The sequence below is a fragment of the Monomorium pharaonis genome, chromosome 1, assembly GCF_013373865.1.
Source record: "Monomorium pharaonis isolate MP-MQ-018 chromosome 1, ASM1337386v2, whole genome shotgun sequence".
NCBI lineage: Eukaryota > Metazoa > Arthropoda > Insecta > Hymenoptera > Formicidae > Monomorium > Monomorium pharaonis.
The window spans coordinates 13,581,121-13,594,372 of NC_050467.1; the positions used below are offsets into that span (position 1 = coordinate 13,581,121).

General features: G+C 33.6%; 1 protein-coding gene across 6 annotated transcripts in view; it reads right to left on the reverse strand.

The window, feature by feature from the left end:
• LOC105836904 overlaps positions 1 to 13,252 on the reverse strand; it is a 117,520-nt gene that overhangs the window by 85,157 nt on the left and 19,111 nt on the right. For 4 of the 6 annotated variants that reach the window (XM_036293267.1, XM_036293264.1, XM_036293269.1 and 1 more), the window contains one exon: positions 1,127 to 1,276. The exons of the other annotated variants lie outside the window; for them this stretch is intronic. In XM_036293267.1, the coding sequence (XP_036149160.1) occupies positions 1,127 to 1,276 (150 nt within the window). The remainder of the gene's footprint in view (positions 1 to 1,126; positions 1,277 to 13,252) is intronic. 6 annotated transcript variants of the gene reach the window in all.

Here is a 13,252-nt window from a genome sequence, read left to right on the forward strand (position 1 = left end):
TGGAATCTCCTTTTGTCTGGGCAAAGGGAGGAGCTGGCTTCGGGACCAGCATCTTGAATACTGGAGGAATAAAATAGAGGGCAAATGCAGACAGGCTAGGGACCTGCTGGGGGAGTACCCCAGCAGGGACCTGACCAGGAGCATAAGATCTCTAGGTAGGAGGGACGCCAGGCTCGCGACAACTGCTCACGAGCTATGGCGACCTTAATTACCACCTGCATAAATAGGGTCGTAGCGATACGCCCGACTGCAGGTTGTGTGGTGAAGAGGAGGAAACTAGCCTCCACATTCTTGGGGACTGCCCAGCATTGATCGAACCAAGAACACGCCTGCTGGGGTCAGGGTTTCTGGAACCAAGCCAGGTGAGGCAGCTGCCGGTAGGGGATCTACTCCGCTTCTGGAAAGAAGCGGGGCCCCGCTAGGGCAGCTGATAACGGGGAGGCACAATGAACCCGGTCTGAGTGCCAAAGTGGGCTTTGTAGGAAGACCGCCCCCGATATTATTATTATTATTATTATTAGATCCGCTATTTTGAATTTCGAAAATCTGATAGCTGATTCAATAATCAGTGACCCAAAAAATTAATATGCCAATTTTTACATAAAACCTATCAGTAAAAAAAATTTATGACATAAGGAGTTAAGCGATTTGTACAATAAAATTCTGACTGTAACAATAAAATACCACATAAAATTGAACATACTTGATATAAGTACATTGAATCTTGATATAAATACATTTTAATTTTTTGTATTAAGAATGCTATAGCTCAACAGATGTTATTATCTATAAAACTGTTATCGGAAAAAAATTGTTCATGATCAATCACCTTGATCCTAGACAATTCGACCAAATATTTAAGTAGAAAAATGTAAAGCTTAGCGGACATTGAAGCTAAAACAGCATATCGGTGCAACAAATCGGTTATTGGCTATGAGAGCAAAAAATGGACACATAAGCAGAAGGCAAGAAACAAAGGCAAGAAACAGAAAATAACGAATTATTTGTAAAAATAACTGTTCTATGGCAAAAAGGCTCTTCCAACAATTGTTGAAAAAAAGAATTGCGTAATAACTTTCGACGCACATGTAAAAAAAAATATTTCTTAGCACTTAGTCATTTATACCTTTTTACATCATTCTTGAAACATACTACGGTACGTCTAGCTGAGCCTTGGCCGATCGAGAACGTGTGCAGCAAATCTGAGAAGTGATCCTGTATCAGCTGATGTATTAAGTACCGACGATAATTGTCAATGGGCGGAAAGACGAGCGCTCTGCAAAAATAAAAAAAAGAAGGTGAGCGTTTCCTACTAAAAGTGAACGAACTGTTATATTTGGAGTAGTATAGTTTCGTAGTAAGCAACGACTGCGTTTCATTCGCATTTTGATAAACCTAATGACTTGGGTTGTTAATGCCACAGTTTGAAACAAAAATGTAAAAAGGAAAGAAACGAAGATACAAACATCAGCTAACTTTTATATAACCCATTCACTTTCTCTCTCATTCGTTTCCTGAAGACTCGCATAACGTAAACATCGGTAGTAGTATATAAGCAGCCATGGGGCGTCAAAACAAACCCCCACTTCTCTGTCTGGCGCCAGGTGGGCGTGTCTAGACGGTGTGCTATCACGAGGTGGAGGAAAATAGAGCGTTCTGGCTAGCGCGTGAGCGTCGCTAAATTTTAACAGAGCGTTTTGATTGGTACTCTATGGTTCCCTAGAGCCTTGATTGACTATCTTGTGCATACTACTAGATTTTAAATAAAGAGGAAGAATTTTGAGACTAAGGGTCCCCTAAGGAACTGGGAAAAATGGCAGAGATGACAAACACAAAATGATGGATGTCAGATTTTAAATCCAAGCGTCTTGCACAGTAAGGGTGTGGAAAGAACTTACAAGTACAAACTTTTTGTAAGCGGGATAATAGACTTTCAGGACAAAAGTACTTTTGTAAGAAAGAGAAATCTTTTTTGCTATTATGTAGCGATACTTAAGGTACAAACAGGAAGAAACATGTTTCGAGTTTTATAAAAATCAATAACTACGTATTAGAGAAGGGGAGTAAAATAGGTTTAAAATAAAATAAAAATTAATTTTCTTTTAATATATAGACTTTTCATACAAAATACATTGTAAGTGTCAAAAATTAAACAAAACTTATGCTCTACGCTTTGTCAAAATTATATAGACAATTTCGTTATAACGTAGCGAAATTAACTTTAAATATATTATATTAAAATAAGTATCAAGAAAAATTAAGTCGTTCATTTGAGTGCGTACATTACGTTCAATTCTTCCTGATTTCCTTTTATTGTTAATTTTATAATAACTCGATTTCTTGAATTTGAATGATATTATTTGAACTCGTTTTAACTCGATTTCTTGAATTAAGTTACGCGCGTACTCTATCGCTTAATAATTTTAAATGTTCTAAATTGATATGATTTTAATATAAAATGTTATATGGAAATAACTAATTTTTGTAAGAATTCTCTTTTACGAGAAAAATAACAAATTTTTCGAGAAAATTCTGTCTCCTAAAGAAAAATGGGAAATTTACTTATATATAGAAACCAATAAAACCAACAAAAAAAAAATAAAAAATCTTACACACTATGATTTTTCTCGACAATTCTACGTTGACCTGAGAGGAAATAAATGTCAAGTTCTGGCCCATGAAAGTGATAGTACTTTGTTTGTACTTTCGTGAGTGTCGAGCTATTTCTAGACAAGTGCTTATGAATTTAGCAAGAGAATACGCATAGTGAAAGTAAAAGTGTTAAAATGAATCCGCGATTAGTAATTGTAAAATTTTTTATAATTGCGTACAATCTGAAGAAGCAGATTGTAAAGCGATTACTTCAAACATCTATCTCGTAATAAAAACGAGATTATTCTCTACTCAAACGTTTTACGGAAAAAGAACGTTCCAGCACGTTACTGTGCTTGTTGCATATTTTGACAAAAACACATAAATAAAGAATATAATTTCTCGTATCGTCGAACCACGTCGCGCGGGTCCTGGTTATTATAAAAATGACGCGAGTGGGTGCATCGCCCCACTCCTTCCTTCGTCGGAACAAGGAAGAGGAAAATCAAAACAGAAAAAGAGTAATAGGTAAGAAAAAACATTAAATATCCAATAAAGGCGACATGAAAAAAGTTAGTACTTCATATTTAATTACGTCTACTTTTGTAGGAGACCTGTAGCGTAAGTAAACTCGTATCTCACTCAGTACGGGCGTTTAAGTTTGAACCAAGCGTGCGATAGAGGCTGTGGAGGCTGTACCTGCGCGTAAGTCGAAAATAAAATTCATTTCTTAAAATTTTAGTTAAGAGTTTTACGTATATTAAAAGTTTTCATTTCTAGGGAGATGGCGAATTGAAGAAGACCCTGTTGTTAACGCAGCACCGCCCCCCAAAATCCCCGTTGTGGAATTGTCCTCTGGTGAGTATTAATTTTAAAATACAAGTTTATCTCGGAAGTTAATTAATATTAACATAGTGTATAATAATAAATCAATTATGATTTTAGATGACGACACGCAAAACGGGCCAGAGGAGATACCGAGCTCGATTGACTCAGCATTAAAAAATAAGTTTTCTACTTAATTCAAATTAATTCAGTTGAATAATATTTTATTTTTAGTACAAAAAAAAAAGAGAAAACGCCGCGATTGAGATAGAAGAGAACCCTATAAAAAAATGATTGCAGATCGAAAGAAACAAGTAATGGAAAAGGTAGCTAAAGAATGGGAGGAACGAGAGATGAAGGAAGATGATAATAAAGAAAAAAAGGAAAAGGAGGAGAAGAAGCAGGAAGAAAAGATGACAAAAACGATGCAGATAAAGTTGATGAAGCGGCGGAGGAAGAGAAAGAAAAAGAGAAAAAGGGGGAAGAAAATGAAGAAACAGGAGGAGAAAACAAAGAAGAGGAAGAGAAAGACAATGAGAGTAATAATAAAGAAAATGTAGAGAGAAGAGTTTGAGATTCCGAACATGCTTGACTCGGAGGCGTTATTTTCTCCAAGTAAGTTTTTATAATGAGTTTTCTCTCAATTCAGGTAAAAATAATATTATATTATTTGTCAGTAAAAAAAATCGACGCGATAAATGTATCGAAGATCAAGAAGAAAAAGAAAAAGCAAAAAGGAAGAAAACGTAGTTGAAGAGGAGGATAAAAAGGAGGAAGGAACGATAGAGAGAGAAGAGGAAAGGGGTAACGCCGGTGTAGCGCCTACGAATAATATTTCAGGATAATATATTATTTTAAAATTTTATTTTAAATATAATTTTAAATCTAATTTTAAATATAATTTTAAACATAATTTTCGATTTAATTATTCGATAGAAATTCCTTACACTCAAATTCAAAAATTTTTGGGGAGCGCAGAAATCGGATGTAAAAACAGTGGAACTCTGCACTAATAAGGCAATTATTAACACGGAAGTTCTGGCAACATTGGTTTTCGACCCGTGAAATTCAGGTGTCTTGAGTAATTTTATCAACTTAAAAGATCTTAATTAAATTTAAAACTAAATTACATTTAATTTGTAAAACTAAAAAGATATTTAAGAAATATAAATATTATTAATTAAAATTTAACTTCAAATATAATTCTTTTATTTAAGTTTAATCAATTCACTTTATATTATTTTTTATTTTATTTGTATTTTTATAAATTTAAAATAAAGCTTATATAAGAATATATTTTGTCTTAATTTTTAATAACACAAGTTCTAATAACATAAAGTAGTTGAAGCATAAATTCATTAATTATAATAAATTACATTAATAAAGAAAAATAAAAAAAATATATTAACTCGCTTGATGGAGTTCTATCTTGTCACGTCGTTGATGGAGTGGGTCTTCAGAGAACCCCGACGATAATACCTTGTAAGCAAATCTTGACGTAAAATGCGTAAAAGTTCTATTTATAGATAAATTAAATAATTGTAATATAATAAAACTTTTAAAAAGAGTTTTTATAAATATACTTTTAAATTATTTTAAAAATATAAACTCGCTACGCTACAAAAACAAAACGTCTTAATTAACCACGCGACTGCATTGCTATCCATCGTTTACGTTAGCCACGTGTAGTGAGTGCGAATGGAAGGTTAGTTACTGTATTGCATCATCGTCTAACGTGGGGGTTCCACTGTAGAGTAAAATAAGACAAGATACGTTATCTTACCTACAGGTACGTTACCTTACAAGGAAACGGACAGAACTGTCCCTCACCGATTTTAATGAGCTTTGGATATGTTGTAGAACATAAAAAAATATTAGACCCATATATTTTTTAGTCGCGTATCTCGATGTTTAAAGATTGAAACCACCCCTCGAAAATAACGCATTTTTTCGTGTTTGGCCAATATCTTTAAAAATATAAGGTTTATGAAAAAATGTTTTATACACAAGTTTTATGGTATTTTATTTTATACTCTTTAAAATAATATATTTACATTTTTCAAAAATTTCAAACTTTTTAATTTACCCCACTCCCATACCTTTTTTCAACATTTTAAAAATTTTATAAGGACAAAAATTAAAGCGCATTAAAAGCCAAATCCATCCATATATAATAATATATGGGTTCCATCATTCTCAATTATTGGCGAAACAAGATGATAATCTCGTGCTATAGGCGCCGCGCTAGAAGTTGTATTATTTCTTTAATTGCGCCACATTCAATAACTGCCTCTCCTGTGTATATTTTTATATTATAACATAAAAACGGATAAATCTTAATTACATAATATCCAAAGTATTACACGATAAAAAACATAAATGCATATATATAACAAAAGTGGGGGTCTAGTACACTTGACCAACAATCACTTGATCGATAGTTCACTTGACCGACACCACTTGGTCGACAGTACACTTGACCGATAGTATCACTTAATCGACAATTACATGACCGACAAGTACACTTAACCGACACGATTTTTTGACCGACACCGTTTGGCTGACAATACACTTAACCGACACAATTATTTGACCGACAGTTCACATAAGCGACACTACTTGGCCGACACACTTACCCTGAGTGAGTAATCCCGCACAGTAACAAACGGACACAGCAGGCTTAGTGAAACGGACACAGTAACAAACGGACACAGACCAAACGGACACAGTAACAAATGCGCACAGACCAAATGCGCACAGTCGCAAACCCATGTGGTGCAAAGAATGCTTCGCGCGCGCGCGCGCGTACACATACACACACACACACACACACATGTGTGGGTACAATGGGGGGCCTCGCCCCCCTCCCGCACCCACCCCGTCGGTAGGGATGCCCTGAGAAGTCGCAACCCATGTGATAAGTCTGTTGGTTACTGTGTCCGTTTGGTCTGTGTGCATTTGATCCGTGCGCATGTCCGTTCATTACTGTGCGCATCTGGGACTCACTCAGGGCAAGTGTGTCGGCCAAGTAGTGTCGGTTAAGTAAACTGTCGGTCAAATGATCATGTCGGTTAAGTGTACTGTCGGCCAAGCGGTGTCGGTCAAATGAACTGTCGGTCAAATAACCGTGTCAGTTAAGTGTACTTGTCGGTCATGTAATTGTCGATTAAGTGATACTGTCGGTCAAGTAAACTGTCGGTCAAGTGATTGTCGGTCAAATGAATACGACCCCAAAAGTAGCATATATATACGTATGTGCGTACATTTTCATTGTTACAAATGCGAATATAGATTAATATAAAGCAAAATATTTTCTTAATATTTAAAACTGCAAATACAATCTAACAAAGTATATAATATCAAGAGAGAAATATAAAATAAAAACTGCAATCGTCTGTTTCTTTCTCGCTCCCTAATACATAACTTTTTCCTATAACAGAGTCAAAACATGCTCGTTCCTTTTTTACCTTAGCTACCTCTACGTAATAAAATAGCAAAAAGATTCTCCCCTCTTCTTCCCTCTCTCCCTCTTCCTGTGACACATCTTCGTATTGCAACTCTCCTTTAATTAATTTTATGTAACTTGAGATATGTACAGTCAAATAAAAAGTTACATAACAATAAAATTCAAGCGTATATATTTGGGTAACAATGCGTTTAAGTTTAAAAAGAATATGAAAGTATGTGTAATTAAACGTTAAAATGTATTTTTTTAAATTTTCGAAATTCTCGAATGTCTTATAACAAATGTTGACTGTTGCGCTTTGTCATATTAGCGTTACTATATAACATCAGGCTATTAAACAAATAATGCTACAAATGATGATTAAAATTCGTTAGTTAATAACGGAGACAATATGGGTAGCCATATTATCAACACTGGCCATATTATCATCTTTTCCTTTAATATCGCTTAGTGATGCTTCCTTCCTTTACTCCTCCCCCCCCCCCTCCACTACGACTTCTCTGAGCCTGACATAAAGTCTACACTGCGGAATAATTTGTTTCACTTTACTCTGTTTTTTGCATATATGTAACACTACTATACAAAAAGCCCCAAGTATATGCGCGCAAGAATATATTTTTGTACAAAACAACTCAGATTTGACACTACAAAATTAAAGTATTAAGTTTTTAAGATATAAAGAAAATGCGCCAACTTAAAAATTGATGTTCATACAAACTACTTTTTTATTATTATTCTGTGACTGGCATTCATAATTTAAATTTTCATTAAGCTCATATAAATCAAGAAGCATGGCGCTGCCTTATTATTTTACTACAAACCAGACACCACAAATGCGCGCTACCCGACTTTTTATTTTTTACTTTTACTTTTTAAAAATAAATTACGACAATAATTGTATAGATAATATCTATACAAATTTGATAGCTGTCAAAATTCAACAGCAATGACAGCTACTCTTGCAACACAAAATAAGCGCAGCGGGAGAACCAATCAGCATTGCGGAAAAGCAACAACAATAAATTTCAAGAATGCGGGCAATCGACTTTACATGCATTTTTTAAGATAGGAAGCTTGGTGCTGTTAAGCCGAATAATTTTCCAGCTCTCTCTCTCTCCTTTTCTTTTGTGCGTGCATCTGAATTGTGTTTAATATATAACTAAGTTTATAAAGAATAAATTTTTAATATCTCAGACTCTTATGCAGCGTACGTTCGAATGTCTCCCTCCCCCTCTCTCTCTCTCATGCGTGCATGCATAATGTTATATATAATGTGTAACATTATACAAAATACAAAATACATATATAATGTCATTACAATTTCGATTGTAAAAAAAATTGTAATTTTAAGTCAGTGCTCGGAATTAGTTGCACATTTCGCCTCGATTCCTGAGACACCGCCTGCTACGCCCCCACTACCGCTCTAGGCTCGACGGCCAAGCCGCCGATCGCGCGCGTGGCCTTGTGTCTCAGGAGCGTCCTGCGATAGATATGCCTGGATCCATTCGCGTGATTAAAATTTTTCTTGCGCTGTGAATAATTATTTTATTTTTACACACAATTAAAGTTATTAATATTATTTTTACATAAACATATTTGTATGTACATATAATGACAATAATATAATATAATGTAATAATTGTAATTTTGTCAATAGCTTTCCACATCATCCAGGAGGTACTATTGTTGACGCGTTTTTTTTTTAAGTGGTTTCCTTTATGCCTTATGCCTATTCAACTAAACGATAATAAAAACGATAATAAAGTATGTGACTTGGCAAAAGAATTGTACTCGAAACGTATTAATTTTTATTTGATCTTTTGGGTCGTTTGCACGATTTTACAATGAATAATATATCCACAGATAATTTAGAAGAATTAGTTCATATCAACGAGGATAATGATGTATCGCTTTTCTGTGAAAGACGAACGTTTTTCTGTATTTATATTTTTTATTAACATGGAAAAAATTCGAAGATGAAAGTTTCAGAGACGTGGACAACGATGCATCTAAAATTTTGAAGAACTCAACTGTCTTTTCTAACCGTGCTTTCAAAGAAAAATTATGTCGCAAATCGCAAGTTTTGCCTGAAATTCTAGGCTTTATTTTTCGATTTGCACAGTAAGAGGATTCTCAAAAAGAAATAAATCATTTCTTAGCGTTTTGAAGCGTTTATTGAAACGGGTATTAAATTGATTTATTAAAGAATCGATTATATTTATATACTTTTTAAAATTACATTCTGTGCCATATTTTTCGAAGAGAATCTGGCAGGACGGAAAAAAGTGAAGAATATTGTTTTTAATTGACTTTTGAATAATTGTAACTTTCTGCGAAATAAATTGACATGACTAACTAATTGAGAAATTATTTGATCGGTCTTTTACAGCTTTAAATTCAGAATATTTAAATGGTTTGTCATGTCAGTTATGAGAGCAAGCTTGCAAAGCAAGTTTACATTCTCTAAAAAAGATTTAACTTCTTCATATTTTGCAGCAAAATTTTCTTGCAAGAAAAGAAAGATCTCTTTTCTTATTGCAAAGTACGTTACATTATGTTCTTGAAGAAATTGCTGAAAAAGAATTGTTTTTTATGACTGAGAAATTTTTAACCACTTTTAATAATATTAATGATTTTTCACTTAAGGGAATGCTAGCAGCTTCTTCAAGAGTCGATGAATTTCTAAATGACTACTGCTGCGATGAGGCATTTCTTTACAAATTTTTCCTTGTAGAATGACTTGAAATTTTTTGCGATTCAACTTGAAATTGCATATGAGGCTTTAAGAGCTTGTACTGAAGGTGTAGCATTCGATATTCAAACTACACCTTCTTAATAAATCAATTTAAATCCTTCAATTAAGTTAAACTTCTCCTCGTCTACATACTTCGAGTACTCGTGCGAATGCTTAATCTTATATCTAATAATGCCTAAACAGGGCGTATTTTTTAACAATATTGGGTTTATACCCACAAAGAAGACAGATGATTTTATTATCAATACACATGAAAAAAACCTTTTTTCCCATACCTTGTCGAAATGTTGGTCGTATCTCTGCTCGCTATCAATTTTTTTAAGAAGATTTAGAGTAGGATTTTTCACTTCCAGTTACAAAACAGCAGAAAAATTCGTAAATCAGACTTCCGTGAATCAGACTTTAACACAAGATGTTTATGTATCCTTCTAATTTCACGGGTTTGTTTTAGGCGCGTACTCCTACCGCGTATTGACAGGCAATTGTTTTATCTCTCCTACGCTGTCTCCTAACGGCCAGCCGAGTCGTGCCGCGTGCGTGATCAGGGTCTCGTGTTAGGTTCTAAAGTCTAAGATTTACGAAATTTTCTGCTGTTTGTCATTGTGAGTGAAAAGTCCTATCCCAGATCTTCTTTAAAAAATGATAGCGAGCAGAGATACGACCAACATTTCGACAAGGTATGGGAAGAAAGCTTTTTCACATGTATCGATAATAAAGTCATCTGTCTTCTCTGTGGGTATAAACCCAGTATTGTTAAAAAATATGTCCTGCTTAGGCATTATAAGATTAAGCATTCGCACGAGTACTCGAAGTATGTGGACAAGGAAAAGAAAGAAGAAGCATTCCTTTAAGTGACAAAACAGTACAATCCCGAATAAATAATATTGCTTCTTCTTTAGAAAATAAATTAAAATCTCTCTTAACATCTTATTCCTTTTTTTCATTGTGCCTAGACGAAAGCACCAATAATCGACATGTAAGTCAATTGAGCATTTTTGTTCGAATCGTGCAAAACGATTTTTCACATGTCGAGGAGCTATTAGATTTCGTTCCATTGCATTCAAGAACAACAGGTTTGGATATTTTCAAAGCCGTTGATCAAACTTTAAAAAAGTTTGATACTAATTTTATTAAATGTTCAGCTATCGTTACCGATGGCGCAAAAGCAATGATTGGCGCAAAGAATGGATTATTCGGTTAAATAAAGCAGCAAGGTTTAAAGTTCCCTGTCATTCATTGTGTAATTCATCAAGAAGCGTTATGTGAGAAAGTTGTAAAACGGCAATGCAAACCGTGACAAAAATTATCAATACTATCAAAGGTGGTCAAAAATTTCTTAGTCATAGAAAGTTTCAGCAATTTCTCCAGGAACATAACGCAACGTACACAGATGTACCTCTATATTGTGAAGTTCGGTGGCTCAGTGCAGGAAGATGCTTAGAAAAATTCTTTGCAATAAGAAAAGAGATCTTCCTTTTCTTGCAAGAAAATTTTGCTGCAAAATATGAAGAATTCAAATCTTTTTTCGAGGATGTAAATTCGCTTTGCGAGCTTGCTCTCATAACTGACATGACAAATCATTTAAATATCCTTAATTTAAAGCTGCAAAAGACCAATCAAGTAATTTCTCAATTAGTTAGTCATGTCGATTCTTTTCGTAGAAAATTACAATTATTTAAAAGTCAATTAGAAAGCAATATTCTTCACTTTTTTCCGTCCTGCCAGATTCTCTTCGAAAAGTACGGCACAGATTGTAATTTTAAAAAGTATATAAATATAATCAATTCTCTAATAAATCAATTTGATAGGCGTTTCAATGACTTCAAAACGCTAAAAAATAATTTAATTCTTTTTGAGAATCCTCTCACTGTGCAAATTGAGAAACAAAGCCTAGACTTTCAGGCAGAACTTTGCGATTTGCAACATGATCTCTCTTTAAAAGCACGGTTAGAAAAGGGAGTTGAGTTCTTCAAAATTTTAGATGCATCGTGTTATCCACGTCTCCGAAACTTTGGTCTTCGAATTTTCTTCATGTTTGGGTTCACATATTTATGCGAATCATTTTCTAAAATAAAAAATAGAAAAATAGAAAAACGTTCATCTTTAAGCGATGAATCATTATCCTCATTGATGCGAACTAGTTCTTCGAAATTATCTGTGGATATACCATCCCTTGTAGAATCGTGCAAACGACCCAGAAGATCAAATAAAAATTAATACGTTTCAAGTTCAATTTTCCTGCAAAATCACATATTTTGTATCGTTTAGTGGAATAGGCCTATAGGGGAAACCACTTTTAAAAAAACGCGTCAACAATAGTACCTCTTGGGTGATGTGGAAAGCCCTTGACAAAATTGCAATTATTACATTATATTATATTATTGTCATTATATGTACATACAAATATGTTTATAGACGTAAAAATAATATTAATAACTTTAATTGTGTGTAAAAATAAAAAAATTCACAGCGCAAGAAAAATTTTAATCACGCGAATGGATCCAGGCATATCTATCGCAGGACGCTCCTGAGACGGTAGTGGGGACGTAGCAGGCGGTGCCTCAGGAATCGAGGCAAAATGTGCAACTAATTCCGAGCACTGTTTTAAGTAATTATTTTAGTACGTAAGTTAGATAGTAAAAAAGCAATTTTGTATTAAAGCAAATTATTCAGTTTAACAGTACTAAGTTTTTGTAGTAAAATATTTATATGGGCTTAAGAAGATATTGTTGTCGTCTGTTTTATCGATTAAACGTTAATTATTTTCGGATAAGTTTGGCTCTTAATTCATTTCATAGAATTGTAATCCTTCTCCAGAATTAAAGTACAGACAATAACAAACGGTGGCTAACTACAATTTCATGTAAAAAAGCGAAAAAAATTAGAAATTATATTGTGCAGTTGTCTCGTGACTTTAATCTGTAACACTAAGTTTTAAAAACTCTGTACATACAAAATAACTGTTAGTCACCATTGTCATTGCAGGAAAGAATAATAATGTGCTTTCAGAAATAAGCTAGAAGCTTTTGGTACAAGAGAATAGTGTATCTAAAAATTTCATATGTATGCATAAGTGTGAATTCGGAAGAAGTTGATAAATAGAGTAATATAAAATTTGGTTCGTTCTCGATATAAAATCCAATTCACAGATTGATATTAATATGTGTACTTTAATTCTGGAAAAAAATTTCCAAATCTATAAAAAATATATACAAAATCTCATTAATAATTAATAATTAATAATTAATAATAATTAAAAATGATTCTATATTATCTACCTCAATCAAGTTTGACGGACAATTTAGGAGGATGCTAAATTGCCCGTCAAACTTGATCAAGGTAGATAATATAGAATCATTCGTTTTTCCTTATTCATAAAAATATTTGCTTCAAAATACGAATTATGTAGCTTATACATATTACAAATGAATGATATCCTTCAGTTTAGAATAGATTGAGGAATAAGACTATATTCGTCAAATTAAGATTAAAAACCGTAAAAAGTTATTTGTGTGATCAAATTTATTCATCTAAACGCTTTCACTATAAATTTCTGAAAATGGCAGCTATTTTTAGTAAAAATTACATTTTTGTGGTCAAAAATTAGATAAACA